A 16,472-nucleotide genomic window follows, 5' to 3' on the forward strand; every position below is an offset into this window, starting at 1 on the left:
GCAGGGGCAGGGGGAAGGCGGAAGGCGGGGGGAGGGGGAAGGGGCAGAGGGGGGCTGCGGGGGGAGGGGGAAGGCGGGGCAGAGGGGGCGGCTGGGGGAGGGGAGGAGAAGGGGAAAGGGAGGAGAGGGGTGGCGGTTGCTGGCAGGCTGCTGGGGGTGGCGGAGGTAACGGGGAAGAAGAAGAAGAAGAAGAAGAAGAAAAAGAGAAGAAAGAAAAGAGAGAGGAAAGAAAAAAAAAGAAAAAGAGAAGAAAGAAAAGAAAGAGGAAAGAAAAAGAAAAAGAAAAAGAAAAAGAAAGGGAAAGAGAAAAAAAATAGAAAAGGAAAAAAAAAAGAAAAAAGAAATTTTTCACTTTATAAAAACTTCTACAAAATTTTTCACCTTACAAAAATTTCTACAAAATTTTTTCAAAAACTTCTACAGTGCACTACAGTAAAGTTTTAGACAAACTCCCAAAAAACTCAGGTTCCAAACAGGCCCTTAATCTCCCGGTGCAACCTACATCCAACTCTTGTTCTAATCCCTCTGCTTTTTTCTTTTTTTTTTTTAACGTAACGGCACATTTAGATTAGTTTAATTTACTCCTACTCCTAATCGGGAGAGCGGTGTTGTTTGGGGGGGGGGCGGGTGGAGGAAAGCCTACTCTAGGGAGTTAGCCACCACATTAATTATGGGATGGAAGGTCAATGATTCAAACCTTATCTCCTATCAATATGCCTCTATATGAAGTTTGTTCTAAATTCATATGAATGCGTGTTGCATGTTTCTGGTCTGATAGTGGTTCAATTTTCATTAGGTTCCTCGGGTGGCTTTCTCACTTTTTAAATTCTAGCCCTTCTCTGCTAGGGGTTTTTTTTTTTTTTTTTTTTTTCTATTTCTAAAAAGCTGTCCTATTGACTTCTAATCAAAGGGAGGCACCCATTGAAGCCGCAGCAGGTAGAGATTTAATCTAAGAATAAGGTGCATGTGCATTTGTGCGTTAGGCCGTTCACGAATCGGCTCGTGAGCGGCTCGAATACGAGCTCGACTTAAGTTCGGTCAATATTGAATTTGAGTTGAGTTCGAGCTAATCAAGTTGATCTCGAGCTCAAAATATCAAGCTCGCGAGCTCAATTATATATATATTTTTTATTTTAATAGTAAAATTATATATATATCCCTAATATTTTATATTTGTTAAAAAATTATTATTTTATTCATTTTTAAAAATAAAATAATTTTTTTTTTATTTTTTAAAAATAAATAATAATAATTATTTTTTTTATTTTTTAAGTTCGAGCTCGAGCTTGACATTTTGAGCTCGTCGAGCTCGAGCTCGAGTTCGAGATTCATGAAATTAACTGGAGGCTCGGTTCGACTCAGCTCAAAATTCGACTCGACTCGACTCGTTTGCGTCCATAACGTGCATGATGCCCTTTCATAAATTTATGCTCATGATCGTCACCAAAATACCAGCACATGATTTTTGACTTCCTGCCAATAGCAAATATTTGTACATAGCCATGTGACTTGTGAAGTTAAATTCATTATGATTTCTATATCAAATTAATTATATATGATCAAGTCAAATGATGCACAAAGGCCATAGCCACCTTAGAATTTGACTCCACCGCCGACAAAGGAGTTTTTACTTCTGTGGTACACAAAGGTATTAGCATGTCAATGGCCTTGACCTCATTAAGGCTACGGGATCAGAGCCCCAAAACAGTTGTCAGACAGATGTTTGGGTCAATTTTGTTTCAATTATCTTAGGATTTAATTTCATTTGTTTAGAATGTAGCTCTTTTTCAACAACTTATAAGCACAGAATAAATTTTTATGAATCCCACAAATAGTATCAAATCGACGTATAAAATGTAATTTAAACTTTACATTTTTTTTTATCAAATCACGACCGTCAATCTTTTCAGATCATTGTTACTTGTAATCGTTGTTGCCCGAACTCCAAGACGGGGCTACGGGAGTAATTTGCCATGAAAACATAGTGGTTTCACGTCATTTGGGATCAAACCTTTCCGAGGCAAATAGTAAACAGATCTGCTTCTGAGAACTGATCCGCATAAATGTGCATTGCCAAAAACCAATGAAGACAAGGAGGATATTATACTGAGATAACTTTTCAAAGTCATCCATCATACCTAAGACCAAAACAAAAGAGAGATCAGTACGCAAACGACGACACTTTAAAAAAGCTAATCATGCAGTCAATGAGAACGATATGCCTTCACGGTAGCGTGCGTGGAGGAAGATTTTATTTGATAAGAAATCATGGAGATGCCACCAGCAAAGCAGAAACCAAATCCCAACCTTGCTTGGATTATGATTTTTTGCAGAAAATTTTTTTAGTATTTTTTGTAAGCATATTTTTTAATTATTTTTTTATTTTACATAAATCAAATTATTGTGGTACATTAAACTTAACGAAAGTATTAAATGATTTCGTTATATAATCCAGGTATATATACGTTTTTACTTTTCTTCTACAAAATGGATATAATGCATCTAAGCCAAAGACAAAATATTAAAAAAAAAAGTGGTAGCAATGATATTGGTTGTGGGAGTTGAGAATGACACATTTCCTAGACTTCCTCATCACATTCAAAGAGAAAAATATTCGTTTCTTCTTGCGATCATGACCTAATAGGAAAATGGAAATTTTTATCTATAGGAAAGAAGCCAAAATTTTGTATTCCGTTTAAATTCATTTCTTTATAAATTTTTTAGAGTGGTTTTGAAAAAATAACACTTTATCGCCTTTTTAAAATGCAAAGTATTGGGAGATTTGTTAAGTTAATAGTTTAAGAAACATATTTTAAAAAAATTATAATTCAAAACTTAATAAAAAAAGGTAGTTTTTTCTTTTTGAAATGAGAGCATCAAGGGAGCACCAATGCCAATTTTATTTTGGAAAAACATACTTCTAATAAAAGAAAGGATTTCTTTATCGAAGCATAAGCACTCGTTAATATATCTAAACTGTATTTAATTTATAATCCCTCCGTCCCATTTTGATAATCGTGTTTTCGTTTCTCATTCGTCCTAAAGTATAGTCCACATTTCAATTGAAAAATATAGTTAACTTTTAACTTCTCTAAAATACCCTTATTTAATATACTTTATTATCAGCAAATGTAATCTACCTTTTATTTAATACAATGAACTTTTTCACCAATTATTGCCTTAATATATATCTTGGATGGTGCAATATAACATTATTATTACTATTCTAATCAATGTAAATGTACAGTGATTAGTGATATTCCTAATATTAATAGAAGGGTATTTTAGAAAAAAAATATTAGACTATATTTATCTTTTCAACAAAATTAACTAATTTTTCTTAATCCGTGTGAGGGAAAAAACAAAGATTATCAAAGTGAGACAGATGGAATACATATTTTTTTTAAAAAATTAACACTTGAAACTGTTTTTTTATGAAGAAAAAAAAGAAAAAAGAAAAGGACAAGACACACCAACTCAGCCGCCAGCCACCGGGACCTACGTGGGAGTAGGTGGCACTTCGGGGAGCTCAATTTTTAATGTGTCGCGTCCTATGGAACAACAGTCCAACTGTCTCATTTGCCTATTAAGTAGTATTATCTGCTATCCATCGCTGTCTCAATCTACTGTTATAGCGAATGAATATATGTACTTGTCGACGACGTCGTATTGAGTGGCCCCCAGTAATCATTCACAGATGTCCACCGCCAGCAGGAACTAACATACATCTGCACGTTTAGTGCTGTAGTAAACAAATCAACCATTTCTGTTCTTCCACCGCTTACTAATCATCACTAATCACTGCAATAAACCTCGTCTACTCCGCTAATTTTCTCCATAATCACCCCTCAAAAAACCCATCAAGAAAAGCCTCAAAGTGACTGATTTTTATTTTTATTTTTTGTGTTCTTATTCTTTTGGTGTCAAATTCAGTTTTTTTTTTTTACCCCTTTTCATTTTTCTTTTGTTAGAGTTTTGAAATATCCAGAAAATAGAAAAGGCCCTTTTGATGTTTTCTGATAAAGTTTGAATCTTTGGTAGAAAGTAACGTTCTTGTTTACTGGAAATGGCTTGCCAAGCTACGTGTAGGTGGAGTTTAATTGGCTTAGTGGCTGCTTTTCTTGATCTTGCTATAGCTTACTTCTTGTTATGTGCATCTGCAGTAGCATTTATGGCATCTAAGTTTCTGGGGTTTTTTGGTTTGTATTTGCCTTGTCCTTCTTGTTATGGGGTTTTTGGTGATAATTTCAACAGGTATTTGTGCTTCCAAAAGCTCTTAATAGAGTATCCAGCTGAGAAATTTTCCAATGTTCAGCTTTCTGTCATGTCCAAGTTCCCTTTCAATGATTCTGTTTGGGGAAAGGATAGGAATTCCAACTTGAATATGAGGCTCATAGAGGATAGAAAAAGGGATGCTGTTGAATTGGAAGCTGAGGGTTCATCTAGTTCATTAGTATCAGATGCTGGGAGGCCTAACAATAGTGGTAGCATTAATGGGGAGTCGAAGAGTGGTAGAAACGAGATGGGAGCTGGAAATTTGTTAGGTTTTCGAGATGGGAGGTTTGATTTGAAGGGGAAGGGTTTGATGCATCAGAGGCCAAGGAGTGGGATCCGCCGTGGGAGGAAACGGGGTCTTGGTTATGGCAAAGACTCATCAGTTTCGTTGTATGATCCTCCGTATGCAGAGATGCTACAGAGTGATCCTCCTCGTTCTCCTCCTAGCATCAATAAGGGAGGGAGTAAAATGGTTGATGATGGCATTGAGCTTCAGGGTTATGGAGGAAATAGGCATCATTTTAAATGTGAGTGCCATTCTCTTGTTTTGTTTTCAATCATCATATCGCTGTTTAAACAGTTCTTGAATTAACTACTGCTAATCTTAATTTTCATTGACATGCATTTTCTTAAGATGTTATCAGTATTCGTACTATATTTTGAGTTGTTCTGTAGGGCTTCAATGAATGTCTTTGAGGATTGTAGTTTGCGTTATATGATGTCTCTGCTATTTATTGCATGTATAGTCTAACACTAAAGTGGTATGTACGTCATTTTAGACTTGGAAGAGGCACCAACTAAAGTGAGATTGGGATATAGATCATCTGACATGCAGCATGAGCACGTTAAAGAGGTAAAACCTAATGTAGAATCAGTATTTCATGTTGGCAGCGAGGATAAGAATACAATAAGACTCTTGGAACAGGCCCTTGAAAAAGAGCATGCTGCTCGTGCAGCTCTTTGCCTTGAGCTCGAGATGGAGAGAAGTGCTGCTGCAAGTGCTGCAGATGAGGCCATGGCTATGATTCAACGTCTACAAGAGGAGAAGGCATCAATTGAAATGGAAGCTCGGCAATATCAGAGGATGACTGACGAGAAATCTGCTTATGATGCAGAAGAAATGAATATCCTCAAAGAAATCATTGTCCGGAGGGAGAGGGAGAAGCATTTTTTGGAAAAGGAACTTGAGGCATATCGGGAGATGAGCTTTATTGGAAAGGAACCATCTTCAGGTGATGGTGTGGATATGTTGAACAGTCAACAACAAGAATTTGATACTTCATTTGACCAAAACGAGGATCCAGCAATGATACTACAGCAGTTGAATGCCTCTATTGACAAGAAGGTAATGATTGAAACTAAAAGAGCAGATGAGGCTGTTCCTGTTGAGAAAGGAAAAGCTGTACTTGCTTCTCCAGAAGAGTTGCTAGTTCATAGATTGGATGAAAGTTCTGCAGTTAAAAAACATGGGCATCCTGCTGGGCACCTTTCACAGTTTTCAGGATGCAGCATGGTTGATAGGTTGAATCTTCAGGATAAAATGATATCTATGGATAACTCACATTCTTCTGCAGGGGATTTGCAGAGATTAGTGTCAACTTCTCAGACATGTAAACCTGGCACTTCTCAAGAGATACTTCCAGAGACAACCACTTTCCTACTGGTGAAAGGACATGAGTACTGTGATAATACAAATATACATGCAGAAATGGGAAAAAGTTGTGTTGAAACTTCGCATATTCCGTATCTTAATGGGAATATAAAGCGGTATGAAAATGATTCAAATGTGGGTACCCAGTGGTCCAAGAGTTCTTGTCGTGTACTTGATAAAGAACCTCACGTTCATGATGTCCATGTAATAGTTGATAACTCCAACTTGTGTAATCGGATTAGTGGCAGCAACCTTGACTCGATGTCTGTGAATGATGATTTAGAAATTGATAGGAAAATTAATGTTCCATCTGAAGCTTCTGCCAGTCAGATGATTAACGCTATCAGTGATTGTCTAAGTACGAGCTGTTTGGATGCTGGAGATGACATTAGGAGAAGTAGTTCAGATGTAACTAGCAGTCTCCCACCACTGTGCCTGAATGGCAAATCTCTGCTTTCTGATCTGCAGAGGAGTTCCTTGTCTGTGGTAAACAATGAACAGTTGAAGATTGATTTTGAAGTCGGATGGCTTCAAGAAAGATTAAAGGTAGTGCAAGAAGGAAGAGGGAAACTTAACCTGTCTTTGGAGCACCAAGAAAGGGAGAAAATGCAGTTGAAGCTTTTGGAGAATATGGCACACCCACTTCAAGAGATTCAGCAGCTCACTGAAACTGGAAAGACAGTACGACAAGCTTCTTTACCCACTCCATCGTCTAAGGTCTGGCACTTCTTTACTTGTCTATGTGGTAAAAGTTGAATATAACTGTTGACTGCATTGACTTTTCTTCAAGTGATATTTATTGACTTTATCATAAGAAATGTAGAGTTGCTTGGAAAGAACTTGGTGCAAATCTGTTACAAAATATTTGTTGACTTCATATATTTAATGAACGGTATAATTCTTAAAAAGGAGAACTTGGCATCCAAGAAACTAGTAATCAGAGATTTGATCAAGCTTTGGTGTTTTGATTGACATTGAGATTGAAGCTTCATATTTGTACTGCCAATCACGGGTTAAAATGTAATTTGAATTCTAGTTTTGTTGATTCTTTGTTATTACGTTGGAAATAGTTGAGAAACCAATGCTTATTGTCTATTCAGACATCAAGGCGAGATATTTTACCGTGCTGAAATGCATGCAAAGCTCGTACACTCTAATGAACTAGTCTGTTCTTTTTCTTTTAATCTTTTACTCCTTGAATTAAATTCTTTATATTGGATATTTATATTACAAAATCATGATTCAGGGAATTTCAAGGAAAAGACGGTGTAGAAGTCTTTCCTCTTCGCTGCAGACATGCTCATAAACTATGGAAATCACAACTGGTAAACAAATATCTTCTGTTGTCACCTCCAGGTATTTACTTGCAATGGGAGATTGATGTTAATCCTACATATTACGTATCCAGGATGGTCTCACACACTTGTGTACAAAACTTGCATTTTTGCTAATATTTGCTGCTAGCTACAGAAGACATTTCCTCACATTCAACTGATTGGAACCTTTTTATCGTTCTGTGATGTTACTTGTCTGCAAATTGTATAAATCAGCTGCAAGGAGGACGCAAAGTGACAGAAGGTAGTCAGATGTTTATAGGTTCGCCATAAGTTTCACCATCCTGTATATATGACTTCAGACAACTCATTTGCCCTTTGCACTCTATTTTGAGTATTCTCTTTTGACCCTTGTTCGTTGGATTGTTATATAATAAGGAATTAGTTCCAAGGAGAAGCATGGTTTCGATCACCTTAGCTTGGTATGTAAATCTGGGATGAAATTTGTTTAGATGGAAGCCTGAATTTGATGATGAAAATGGGAAACCAGGTTGATCTTTCTAGTTAATATTCTTTTGTTGGGAATGATAATTTAAGATCCTTAAAGTGAAACTTGACAGTTCTTCTTTAACACTGTTGTATGCCATGATTTCCGCAGCTTACATCTTCTGCTCTTTAAGAGCAGGTTTGATGTTCCTTTCAGCCTGGTTCATCTGTGAGTCAAGTAAGGTCTTGCACATATTCTGTGCTCTTTTATTCCCTTTCTTGGTCTAGAAAAAGGAAACTTTACTACGCTCAGGTGTAGACACTATCCATTCTGGTCCACCTTTTCTGGCGTCACATTATGGATTTTGGAGAAATTACAATATGTTAAGCTGTTCTCAAGAGATAATAAGAAGAAAAGCAGAGTATGATAAATACTACTGCAAATAGTTATTATTTTTGGCAAAAAATCTCAACGGCCACTGAACTATTGGTCGGATCATGTTTTGGCTATCAAACTATTTTTCGTCAATAATTGGCCACTAACCAACTTAATCAGTAAATCCTTGATCATTTAGTCAATAATTGCTCTTAATTTGTGAAATTAGCAGTACACGTGCCAAAGCGTGAGGGTAATTTTGTCCAACAATTACGTGACTCTATTTCATAGATTAACTGCTAATTTCACAGATTAAGAGCAATTATTGACCAAATGGTCACAGGTTTACTGATCATGTTATTGAGTGGCCAATTACTGATGAAAAATAGTTTGATGGTCAAAATATGATCTGACCAATAGTTTAGTAGCCTCTAAGATTTTTTATCCTTATTTTTATCATCGAATTTAAACATAAAGATCAATGTGATAATTATTATTTAAATCTCTGCTTGCTGCAACTCCTCAAGTTGATCCATCGATCACCTCCAAAGATATGATTAATTGTAACAAGCAAATGTAACATTGCTTCGGTGAAAATTCAACATGTGGCAGAAAATCAAAAGCTGATTTTGGTAAAATCACTCGTATCATTGCATCAATTCTTTTCACAAAGCAAACATTTATCTTTCAACAGTCATCTCAGGTCAGAGTACCATGAACACTCAAAACAGATCGTCTTATCCAAGTACATCAAACATTAAAGTTGCACACGAAACTTATTGCTCCAAAACAATCAGGGTAAAAATACAATCCAAGCTCCAACAGGGTAATTGATATGTCCTTGAAACTAAAGAAACCAGAAGAGATTAGCCCAGGACATACTAGTTGTAGTATTACTTGTAGCAACGGACGGGTACCTTTCTGATGATAGACCATAAGAGATCAAAGTATAATGGTAGCTGTGCAAACGCAAAAAAGGTTATCGGTAGACATGCTACAGCATAGATGGGAAATGCTCCCCTATGCACTTGATCTTGGAGAACGAAGAAATGTCCTGCACAGAACGATACCAATATTGCAGATATTGAGGTGAATAGGGAGCTTAATCCAATTAAAAGCTTCCTTGGCAAACTTCTTTTGAAATCCCTTTGTTCGCATCTTGAGGTAAGGATAGCAAGAAAAAACACCAGAGCGGTCACGGAGAAGCAGAGAGCAACTATTGAAGCGACAGAAAACACTCTGAATATAGGCTCTCTTTCAAGAACTGGATGACCAGAGTCTTGATTAACACCACCTGGAATTGATGATGCTGTAGCAAATGCCACCGCTGCAATGAGTGCTGCCACCACAGAGCATGATTCGGAGGTTTTAAGCATCCACTCACTTCCATCTTTTGCTAGTTTCTGATGCGTCTTTGTGAAAATCTCTCTTGCAGTCTCATATTTCTTGTTGTACTGGATGAAACATTGTGGTGGCATGGACGTCTTCACATGCTGCAGTAGGAAACCACCTTGGTTAATCTCTGGATATTAGATAGTTAAGATGCATATTGGTGTTTTTGAGCAAGGTTTGAATGGGAGAAAACGTGTTAGGCCAAAAAATATTGAACTAGAAAGAGTACTAGCACAAATATTTACAAGGAAAACTCATTGTCAAGTTCTTTTACATATTTCAGTCAAGAGGGGTGATCCTTGGAAAGTAACTTCCTCTCCGGGTGCATTCATGAAGAAGTTAAAAAGTACTAGCTAAAAGTTATAGCTAATTGAGAAACATTTTCCAGGATATATCATTATTAGTACAGAGAGACTAATTAACAGAATACACAAAGTGAACTGGAGATGGTTACCGCATTCTAAAAAGGAAGTTCTAATAATAAAAGAATGAATCAAGAACGTAAAGCCAATGAAGTTGTCATAGATTGATTTCAGTCAGGTATTATCAGAACGTAATCTCAGCTTGGAACAATTGACTAAGGACTAATATGTACCTTAAACCACTTGAGTTCCCACTGCATCTGCAATGCGGTACCTGGAATTCGCCAAGGTTTATGCTCTTGAAACTTGGCAGCGAGATGCATTGCACTGTTTCCTTCATTGTCAATTTGATAAAGCACAAATTCCGGGAGTTTCATTGTCATTAATAAATCAAATACCTTGATTTGCCTGTTCTCAACGGTCAAGAGCAGGGCATTCTTCCCATTTGCATCCAAGTCTTGAATGGCCACTGGAAAGGTTTTCAGGATTTTTTCCACCATTTCTGATATACCCATCTTTGCTGCAAGTAATATTGATGTCTCCTTAGCGTCCTTGGGGTTGGCTTCTGGTACAGGTATGTCATGTCAGTGGATTAATTGGCATCCATCAGCTTCAAGCTAAATTCTTATCTTACCTATCAGCTACTTTGATGTGCTACTAAGATTTTATGCTAACTTGCTTGAGCACAAGTGTGTGCAATCTAAAGTAGAGTTGCTTAAGACAATTATTTTATGGAAGAAATCATCTTGGGAAGAAAGCACCATGGAAGGTGAGGCAGAGAGGACCTAGAAGTATAACTTCATTGTAACACATCATTATTTCTTAATTTCAAATTAGAGAGTCAATTTTCTTGAGGCTAACTCTCAACATGGTTCATATCTTACTATTCATGGTTGCATAAATTGACCACCGAAGATGTTGGAAGCATGAACCATTGTCCTGTATGACTAACTAAGGTAGATTACAGAAAGAGGGAACTATATTTTATCTGCACCTTACCTTCTTGGAACAAGCAACCTTTACCTTTATGACTTCACCATCGAGTAATGACATTCGCAGACCATATTTAGCTTCATATGCACACTTTAAATGCTCTTTAAGCCAAATGACAAGCATGCACAACAAGGGTAAAAGATGCTGCCAATATAATTGCCCTTACCAATACAACTAAAGCAGACAAATATCATGTAAATTTTAGATATTACAGTCGAGTCTCTTCTAAATTTTAGTTGTTCACGTGAGGTGGACAGAGCTAAACTGTTATCTCGAAACCATACCTGGTTTACTCTCAATTTTGTTTTTCTCGTCTTTGGATTTGCTTGCAGGGATGTTGTCTTTCGAGCTTGAAGGAGTATCAGGTGTTTCTGGTGCTGCTTTTGGAATGTCAATTCTTTCTGCATACATCCGTTCTGCAGCATTTATGGGATTTTGCCCATCGTGACTGTACTTATATCGTGATTCTTTCTCAATCAATTTATCCATCATCCGAACAGCCCTATTGTGCCTCTGTTTCTTCTCCCTCATCTTGCTGATCTTCCAAATGCCTGCATGCGTGGAAACATTTGTGCAGATCAACCAAACATTGATAGACTTGCTTTCCACTAAAAATATATAAAGATGGAAAACCAATCTATTGCATAATGTGATTAGGCGATACCTGATGATTAGACCTACCAAGATGGATGGAAATTTCCTAAAACGCCTTTTTTTTTTTTTGAAATTTGGTTAAATGTTCAGAAACAAACAAGATTTTGTTCTTCTGAGCAGAAACTATCCCAGCGATTTCTGAATAGCATTGAAACTTTGTAATTGACTATGAACTGATACAATATAAATTCAACTCAGCTGATCTATGACACTCAAAACTAAACAAAACAGCTTTAAATTGAATGGGAAGAGCTGTATTTCTTTTTACATGTTACAAGCATAAATACCCCTACAAACTACAACTATGCCTTTGCTATGTCTTGCTTTGCTTTTCTTCTTTCTCAGTTTGAGGCAGGGAAAGAAGCTATCCAGAAAAATATGGTACTAGAAGTAAATACGGATGAAAGAAAATTCCATATCACAGGACTAGAATTAACTGTAGAGCGACGCTTACCGATTCCGAAAATAATTAGTGCAAGGTTGATTGCAAATTTGAACAACTGAATGCAGGTAGCATAGTTAGGTGGAAACGTGTTCTCATCATTGAGCTCTTTTCCTGCTTGTTTGAAATTGGCAAGTGGTTAGTTTAGAGAACAAATTACGAGCTATATAATCATGTACCTGCATTAACATGTATAGCATGGTATGACATCACTTCCAGCCTACATTTTTCACAATTCTTTGTAAGCTATTCTATAATTGCTCATGTGGAACATACATGTTTAGAAAAGATTAAATAATTTAGGTTGATAATCTGCCAAATTGTTTTGTAGTCCTCTTCCTAAATCAGAAGCAGCCAAAGGCCAAATACTTCTAAAATTAGTGTACTCCTGAACGTTTTGTCGCAACATTAGCACAAAGCCAAAAGCAATATATTCATGGATGATAATAATTGTGCAATGTGAACATAGTCGTAGGAATCCAGAACGCTGATAGGTACAATTAGACCTGAACACAGTATCACAAAAATTTGGCCTTGTGTAAAGATGGATAAGTTCTTGAGATCCCTGATATCTTTCAGGCAAGTGACTCAGATGAAATGAGTAATTCATGAAGAAAAGAGTGAACTTGTTTAAAACCATGTCAACCTGAGATAAATATTCAAGGAGAATTGGGTCATCTAGGAGATGTGAAAAGCAAAAGAAAAATATTAGCCCTTGATTCTGAGGTTAAAAGGATTATGTCAATTCATATGGGCACAAATACCAGACTCCCCTCTCCTAGCTTAATGTTTTAGAATGATTTGAAATCAAAATGGTAAAAGAAACCCTTAGGTTCCATCAACACACAATATCCCTGAAAGTACAAGGACTCCTGTGTAGAAGCATTAGCTGTTATAACAATTCTCTATAGTATTTGAACAACAAATGAAAGTGCTATATTTTTGTTTCAATGAATCTCTTAGGAATTGTGATATACCTTCTCTCTTTACATAAAGTTGCACCTCTATTTTTTTAAAATAATTTTAAACATGAGAGTATGTGCCCAATTCACATGTTCATAATTTCGTTAGATATATAGTGGCTAAATTGCTAAAAGTTTTATTTTATTTAATGGCTCTCCAGAAGATAATGCATCCTGTAAGTTGAGCTGCAATGAATTTAAACAACTGGGGAGGACACGAGGCTGACAGAGCAAACCAGTCTATACCATCTTCACAGTTCGCACCCTTCCATAGATACCCTAGTGGCCACAAATGAGTACATAATGTTTTCCTTTTTGAAAGTAAGTACCAGATGCACTGATGCAGATCCTTTTAGTAGTTAAGCAAAACAGAGGTAAAATATATTAGACAAGCAACTCATAAGGGTGTTGAACTCCGTGTTACTGTTACTGTGGTATGCGTCTAGCATCTTAGTAATTTAGAAGTTCTTAGCATGATATTTTTGTGCGGAAATCAGGTAGCTGATCGCATTGCATACAACAAGGCATGGAGAAGTTGAGCCTCAGAAAATATTCCCTATGCCGTGTATCACTGTGAATTGTCAACCATTAGGCTACTGATGCTACGAGGTTTTAATGGTTTTTTTGTTACTTTTTGTTGTTATACTGTACTTATTTCTTCCATTATTCAAAATTTACTTCCCTCCGTGTTCTGCATGTCATAAGGTTTAGATTTGTTAAGCAAAAGCAAGTTCAAACAATTCCAAAACTGCAGGAAATCAGTAAAGGCATAGTAGAGACCTTGATTTCCCTCTATTGGAATTTCTCTGTCTTCTGTACTGCCCGGTTGTCTGGAATCAGAATCTTCTCCACGAGAAGCTGGAAACAAGTATTGCTCCATTAAGAAGTTGTCAGAAGTTAAAGTAGAGTGTGAGATGTGGTTATCAAACGTACCAACTATCCTGATTACAGTCCAAGCTAGATAAAGGAATTTTCCACTTGTCTGGTAGTTAGTTATCCGGATAATTAATACCACGAGTAGTGAGCTAGTAATGGAATTCTGTAAGGTTTTGTTTTGATACTGTGCTATTTTTTTTCCAATTCAAATTTTGTAAGGCTTTGTTTTTATACCGTGTTATTTTCTTCCAATTCAAAATCTGTTTGATGAAGTCTACCAATTATTGCACTGGTTTTCTGTTAACTTTTGTTGTTATACTGTGCTATTTTCTTCCATTATTCAAAATTTTTAAGTATTACTTTTCTCGATGTTCTGCATTTGATGAAGTCTAGATTCTTTAATTTACCAAAACAATTTGAAAACTGCAGGAAGTAACTAAAGGCATAGTAGAGACCTTGACCTTCCATTTTTCCCTCTTCTGGATCTGCTGTGTCTGTTAGAGACCTTCCATTTTTCCCTTGATCTACCAGACCTGGACCTTGACCTTGACCTTGATCTTGGCCTTTTCCAAGAGGAGCTGGAAACAAGTATTTGTCCATTTAGAAGTGGCCAGAAGTCATAGTAGAGTGTGAGATTTGGTTATCAAACCTACCAATTATCCTGAATGCAGTCGAAAGTAGACGAATGAAGTTCACACATGTCTGGTAGTTCTCCGGATAGTGCTCTTCGGTCTTCTTTATGCTTCTCCAGTCTCCTCTTCTGGATTGATGGCTCTTAACCTCAGGGACATATACACCTTGCAAACAAATACAGTTGCACTTCGGTGAAAGTCAAATTGAGGAGATATTCAGATGAACAAAGGAAAGATGACTGATAAACCATACATTCAACCGTATATGTAAAATATTCTTCCTCTAGAAAAGTGGCTTAAAATCACCAACTCTGCGTGAAATTGCAAGATAGATTTGATGATATCTCGAAATGACAAATGTTTCGGGAACTTTGAAGATCATATATTGGAGAAACTGGAAAATAATAACCGGAAAATTTTTTAAAATGATAGCTGAAGAAAAGAATAGGAAGGAATAGATTAAGCTATAGTTAAATTTTCAGATTTTGGCAAAGTCAGATAATGCAATGGTCTGGAGGAAAGATAAAGGCAGCATGTTAGAAGCAACGTACATAGGCCAACAGCCTCCTACCAAAAAAAAAAGATCATAGATGCTTTAGCTGAAGAGATGCTTAAATTTCTAAAATCTTCCTGATGGACATTCTTACAGCGATAGATCATTCGATCACAGAGTCGAAGATTGCTGCTGCTCTCAAATACATTTGGCTTCCTGGCTAGGATGTGGAGAGGAGAAATGCCTTCCTCATTGACAGAATTGACAAGCCTGTCGTATTTGATAGTTATCAGGTCCGCCAATGCTGTAATGGAGAAAATTGTTGAGCTCTCATGTGATTCTTAGATGATATAAATTTTTGCATTTTGAGTCTTTGAGTGAAAAGAAAGCATGACTTGCATAATTCTTACCAAAGTATTCCCCAGATATGGCAGAGTGCAGAATGGTATCCCCATCATTCCTTCTACAGAGTGAATAATCTGGTTCTCTTGCATTCCAATTGTAGAGCTCATGAAGCCATCGAAAAGCTTCCATATGGCCGTGATGAGCTGCCAAGAACATTGGTGTTTCACCCTTCTGATTGCGGATCATGATGAGCTCGCGATCCTTCGTGGCTATACACTCACAGATTGTGACACTGCCAAGTGCTGCAGCTAGATGGAGAGCTGTGTCTCCTTTCTTGTTTTCCGCTTTAAGGATCTCGACTGCCTGGCCCACTGGTAGTGATTTTACTAGTTGCCTTATGATATCTGCAAGTGCATTAGCTCCCCTTTCACGTACATGGTAACTTGAGACAGCAATGTGCAGCACTGTCTCTTCTGATTTAGTTAGCTTAGCCTTACAAGCATCCGAAGGGTGGCTCTTGCATATTCTCAGCACTTCCATCCAATTTTTCGCCATGGTAAATTGAAATAATTCATCTACATCAAATCCTTGAGGCTCTATTTGGTTGTTGTTCCTCATTTTCTTCGAGGTGTGCTCTTTCTTGTTACTTGTGATTCCTCATATCATCTATATAATGTCTTAGAGCTCTAGCATTGTAACGTATGCAAGAAAAAGAAAAAGGCCCACCAAAACCCTTTTTTTGATTTCTGGGAACCTTCTTTTCTTTTGTCGTTTCTAAGTTTCTGAGGATCAGTTTGCAACTATCTTCTCTTTTGTCTTTTCCAAGTTTCCGAGGATCAATTTGAAACTAGTTCCTCCGGAACTCTCTCTAGTTTTGAATGGCTTCGACATCATTATTCCTTTTTTCTTTGGCTTATTCTTTGGATAAATAAATAAATAAATAAACAAAACACAGTTCTGTTGCAGTTAATATAGATTGGTACAAGAAGGAAGATAGGAAGGCCATAGTCAATTAGTCCCTACTAATGCATTGCATAAGAATAAGCAAACAAATGTACATTTTAGGTTGTAAACCAACCCTTGCCTTACAATCAAATCATACCAAAGTTTAATCACATCTATATCTTCATTTGGTTCGTAGGTATCTTCATTTGATCCGATCATAAAATTTCAATTCAACTACAATACTTTGTGTATAATCTGGATGGATTCTTTTCTTGTTTGCGTAATGCAGCTTTTTACCACTTGATTTATCTGAC

The 16,472-nt window shown here is 36.8% G+C and overlaps 2 protein-coding genes across 7 annotated transcripts; one reads left to right on the forward strand and one right to left on the reverse strand.

The window, feature by feature from the left end:
• Nucleotides 1-3,612: 3,612 nt before the first annotated feature.
• On the forward strand, nt 3,613-7,768 carry LOC113736811 (uncharacterized). 5 transcript variants are annotated; one of them, XR_011842446.1, is made up of 4 exons: nt 3,613-4,802; nt 5,055-6,643; nt 7,173-7,282; nt 7,477-7,768. XR_011842446.1 is itself a non-coding variant. In XM_027263973.2 (4 exons), exons 1-3 carry the CDS (start codon nt 4,067-4,069, stop codon nt 7,230-7,232), a joined length of 2,385 nt encoding a protein of 794 aa, XP_027119774.1. In that variant the 5' UTR covers nt 3,613-4,066; the 3' UTR covers nt 7,233-7,251; nt 7,335-7,768. The 5 variants fall into 5 exon arrangements, 4 of the variants coding, with proteins under 4 accessions (XP_027119774.1, XP_071940717.1, XP_027119775.1 ...); XM_027263973.2 differs by having other exon boundaries at nt 7,173-7,251; nt 7,335-7,768; XM_072084616.1 differs by having other exon boundaries at nt 7,173-7,251.
• Nucleotides 7,769-8,689: 921 nt separating this feature from the next.
• On the reverse strand, nt 8,690-15,852 carry LOC113736315 (uncharacterized). Of its 2 annotated transcripts, none has more exons than XM_027263221.2 (9): nt 15,279-15,852; nt 15,023-15,172; nt 14,397-14,540; nt 14,205-14,321; nt 13,648-13,725; nt 11,918-12,019; nt 11,094-11,360; nt 10,050-10,381; nt 8,690-9,555 (listed from the first exon to the last, which is right to left on the reverse strand). In XM_027263221.2, the coding sequence occupies exons 1-9, from the start codon at nt 15,829-15,831 to the stop codon at nt 8,956-8,958; spliced, it is 2,343 nt and encodes a 780-aa protein (XP_027119022.1). In that variant the 5' UTR covers nt 15,832-15,852; the 3' UTR covers nt 8,690-8,955. The 2 variants fall into 2 exon arrangements, with proteins under 2 accessions (XP_027119022.1, XP_027119021.1); XM_027263220.2 differs by having other exon boundaries at nt 14,199-14,321.
• Nucleotides 15,853-16,472: the final 620 nt, after the last annotated feature.

Source organism: Coffea arabica, chromosome 3e (genome assembly GCF_036785885.1).
Source record: "Coffea arabica cultivar ET-39 chromosome 3e, Coffea Arabica ET-39 HiFi, whole genome shotgun sequence".
Taxonomy (NCBI): Eukaryota; Viridiplantae; Streptophyta; class Magnoliopsida; order Gentianales; family Rubiaceae; genus Coffea; species Coffea arabica.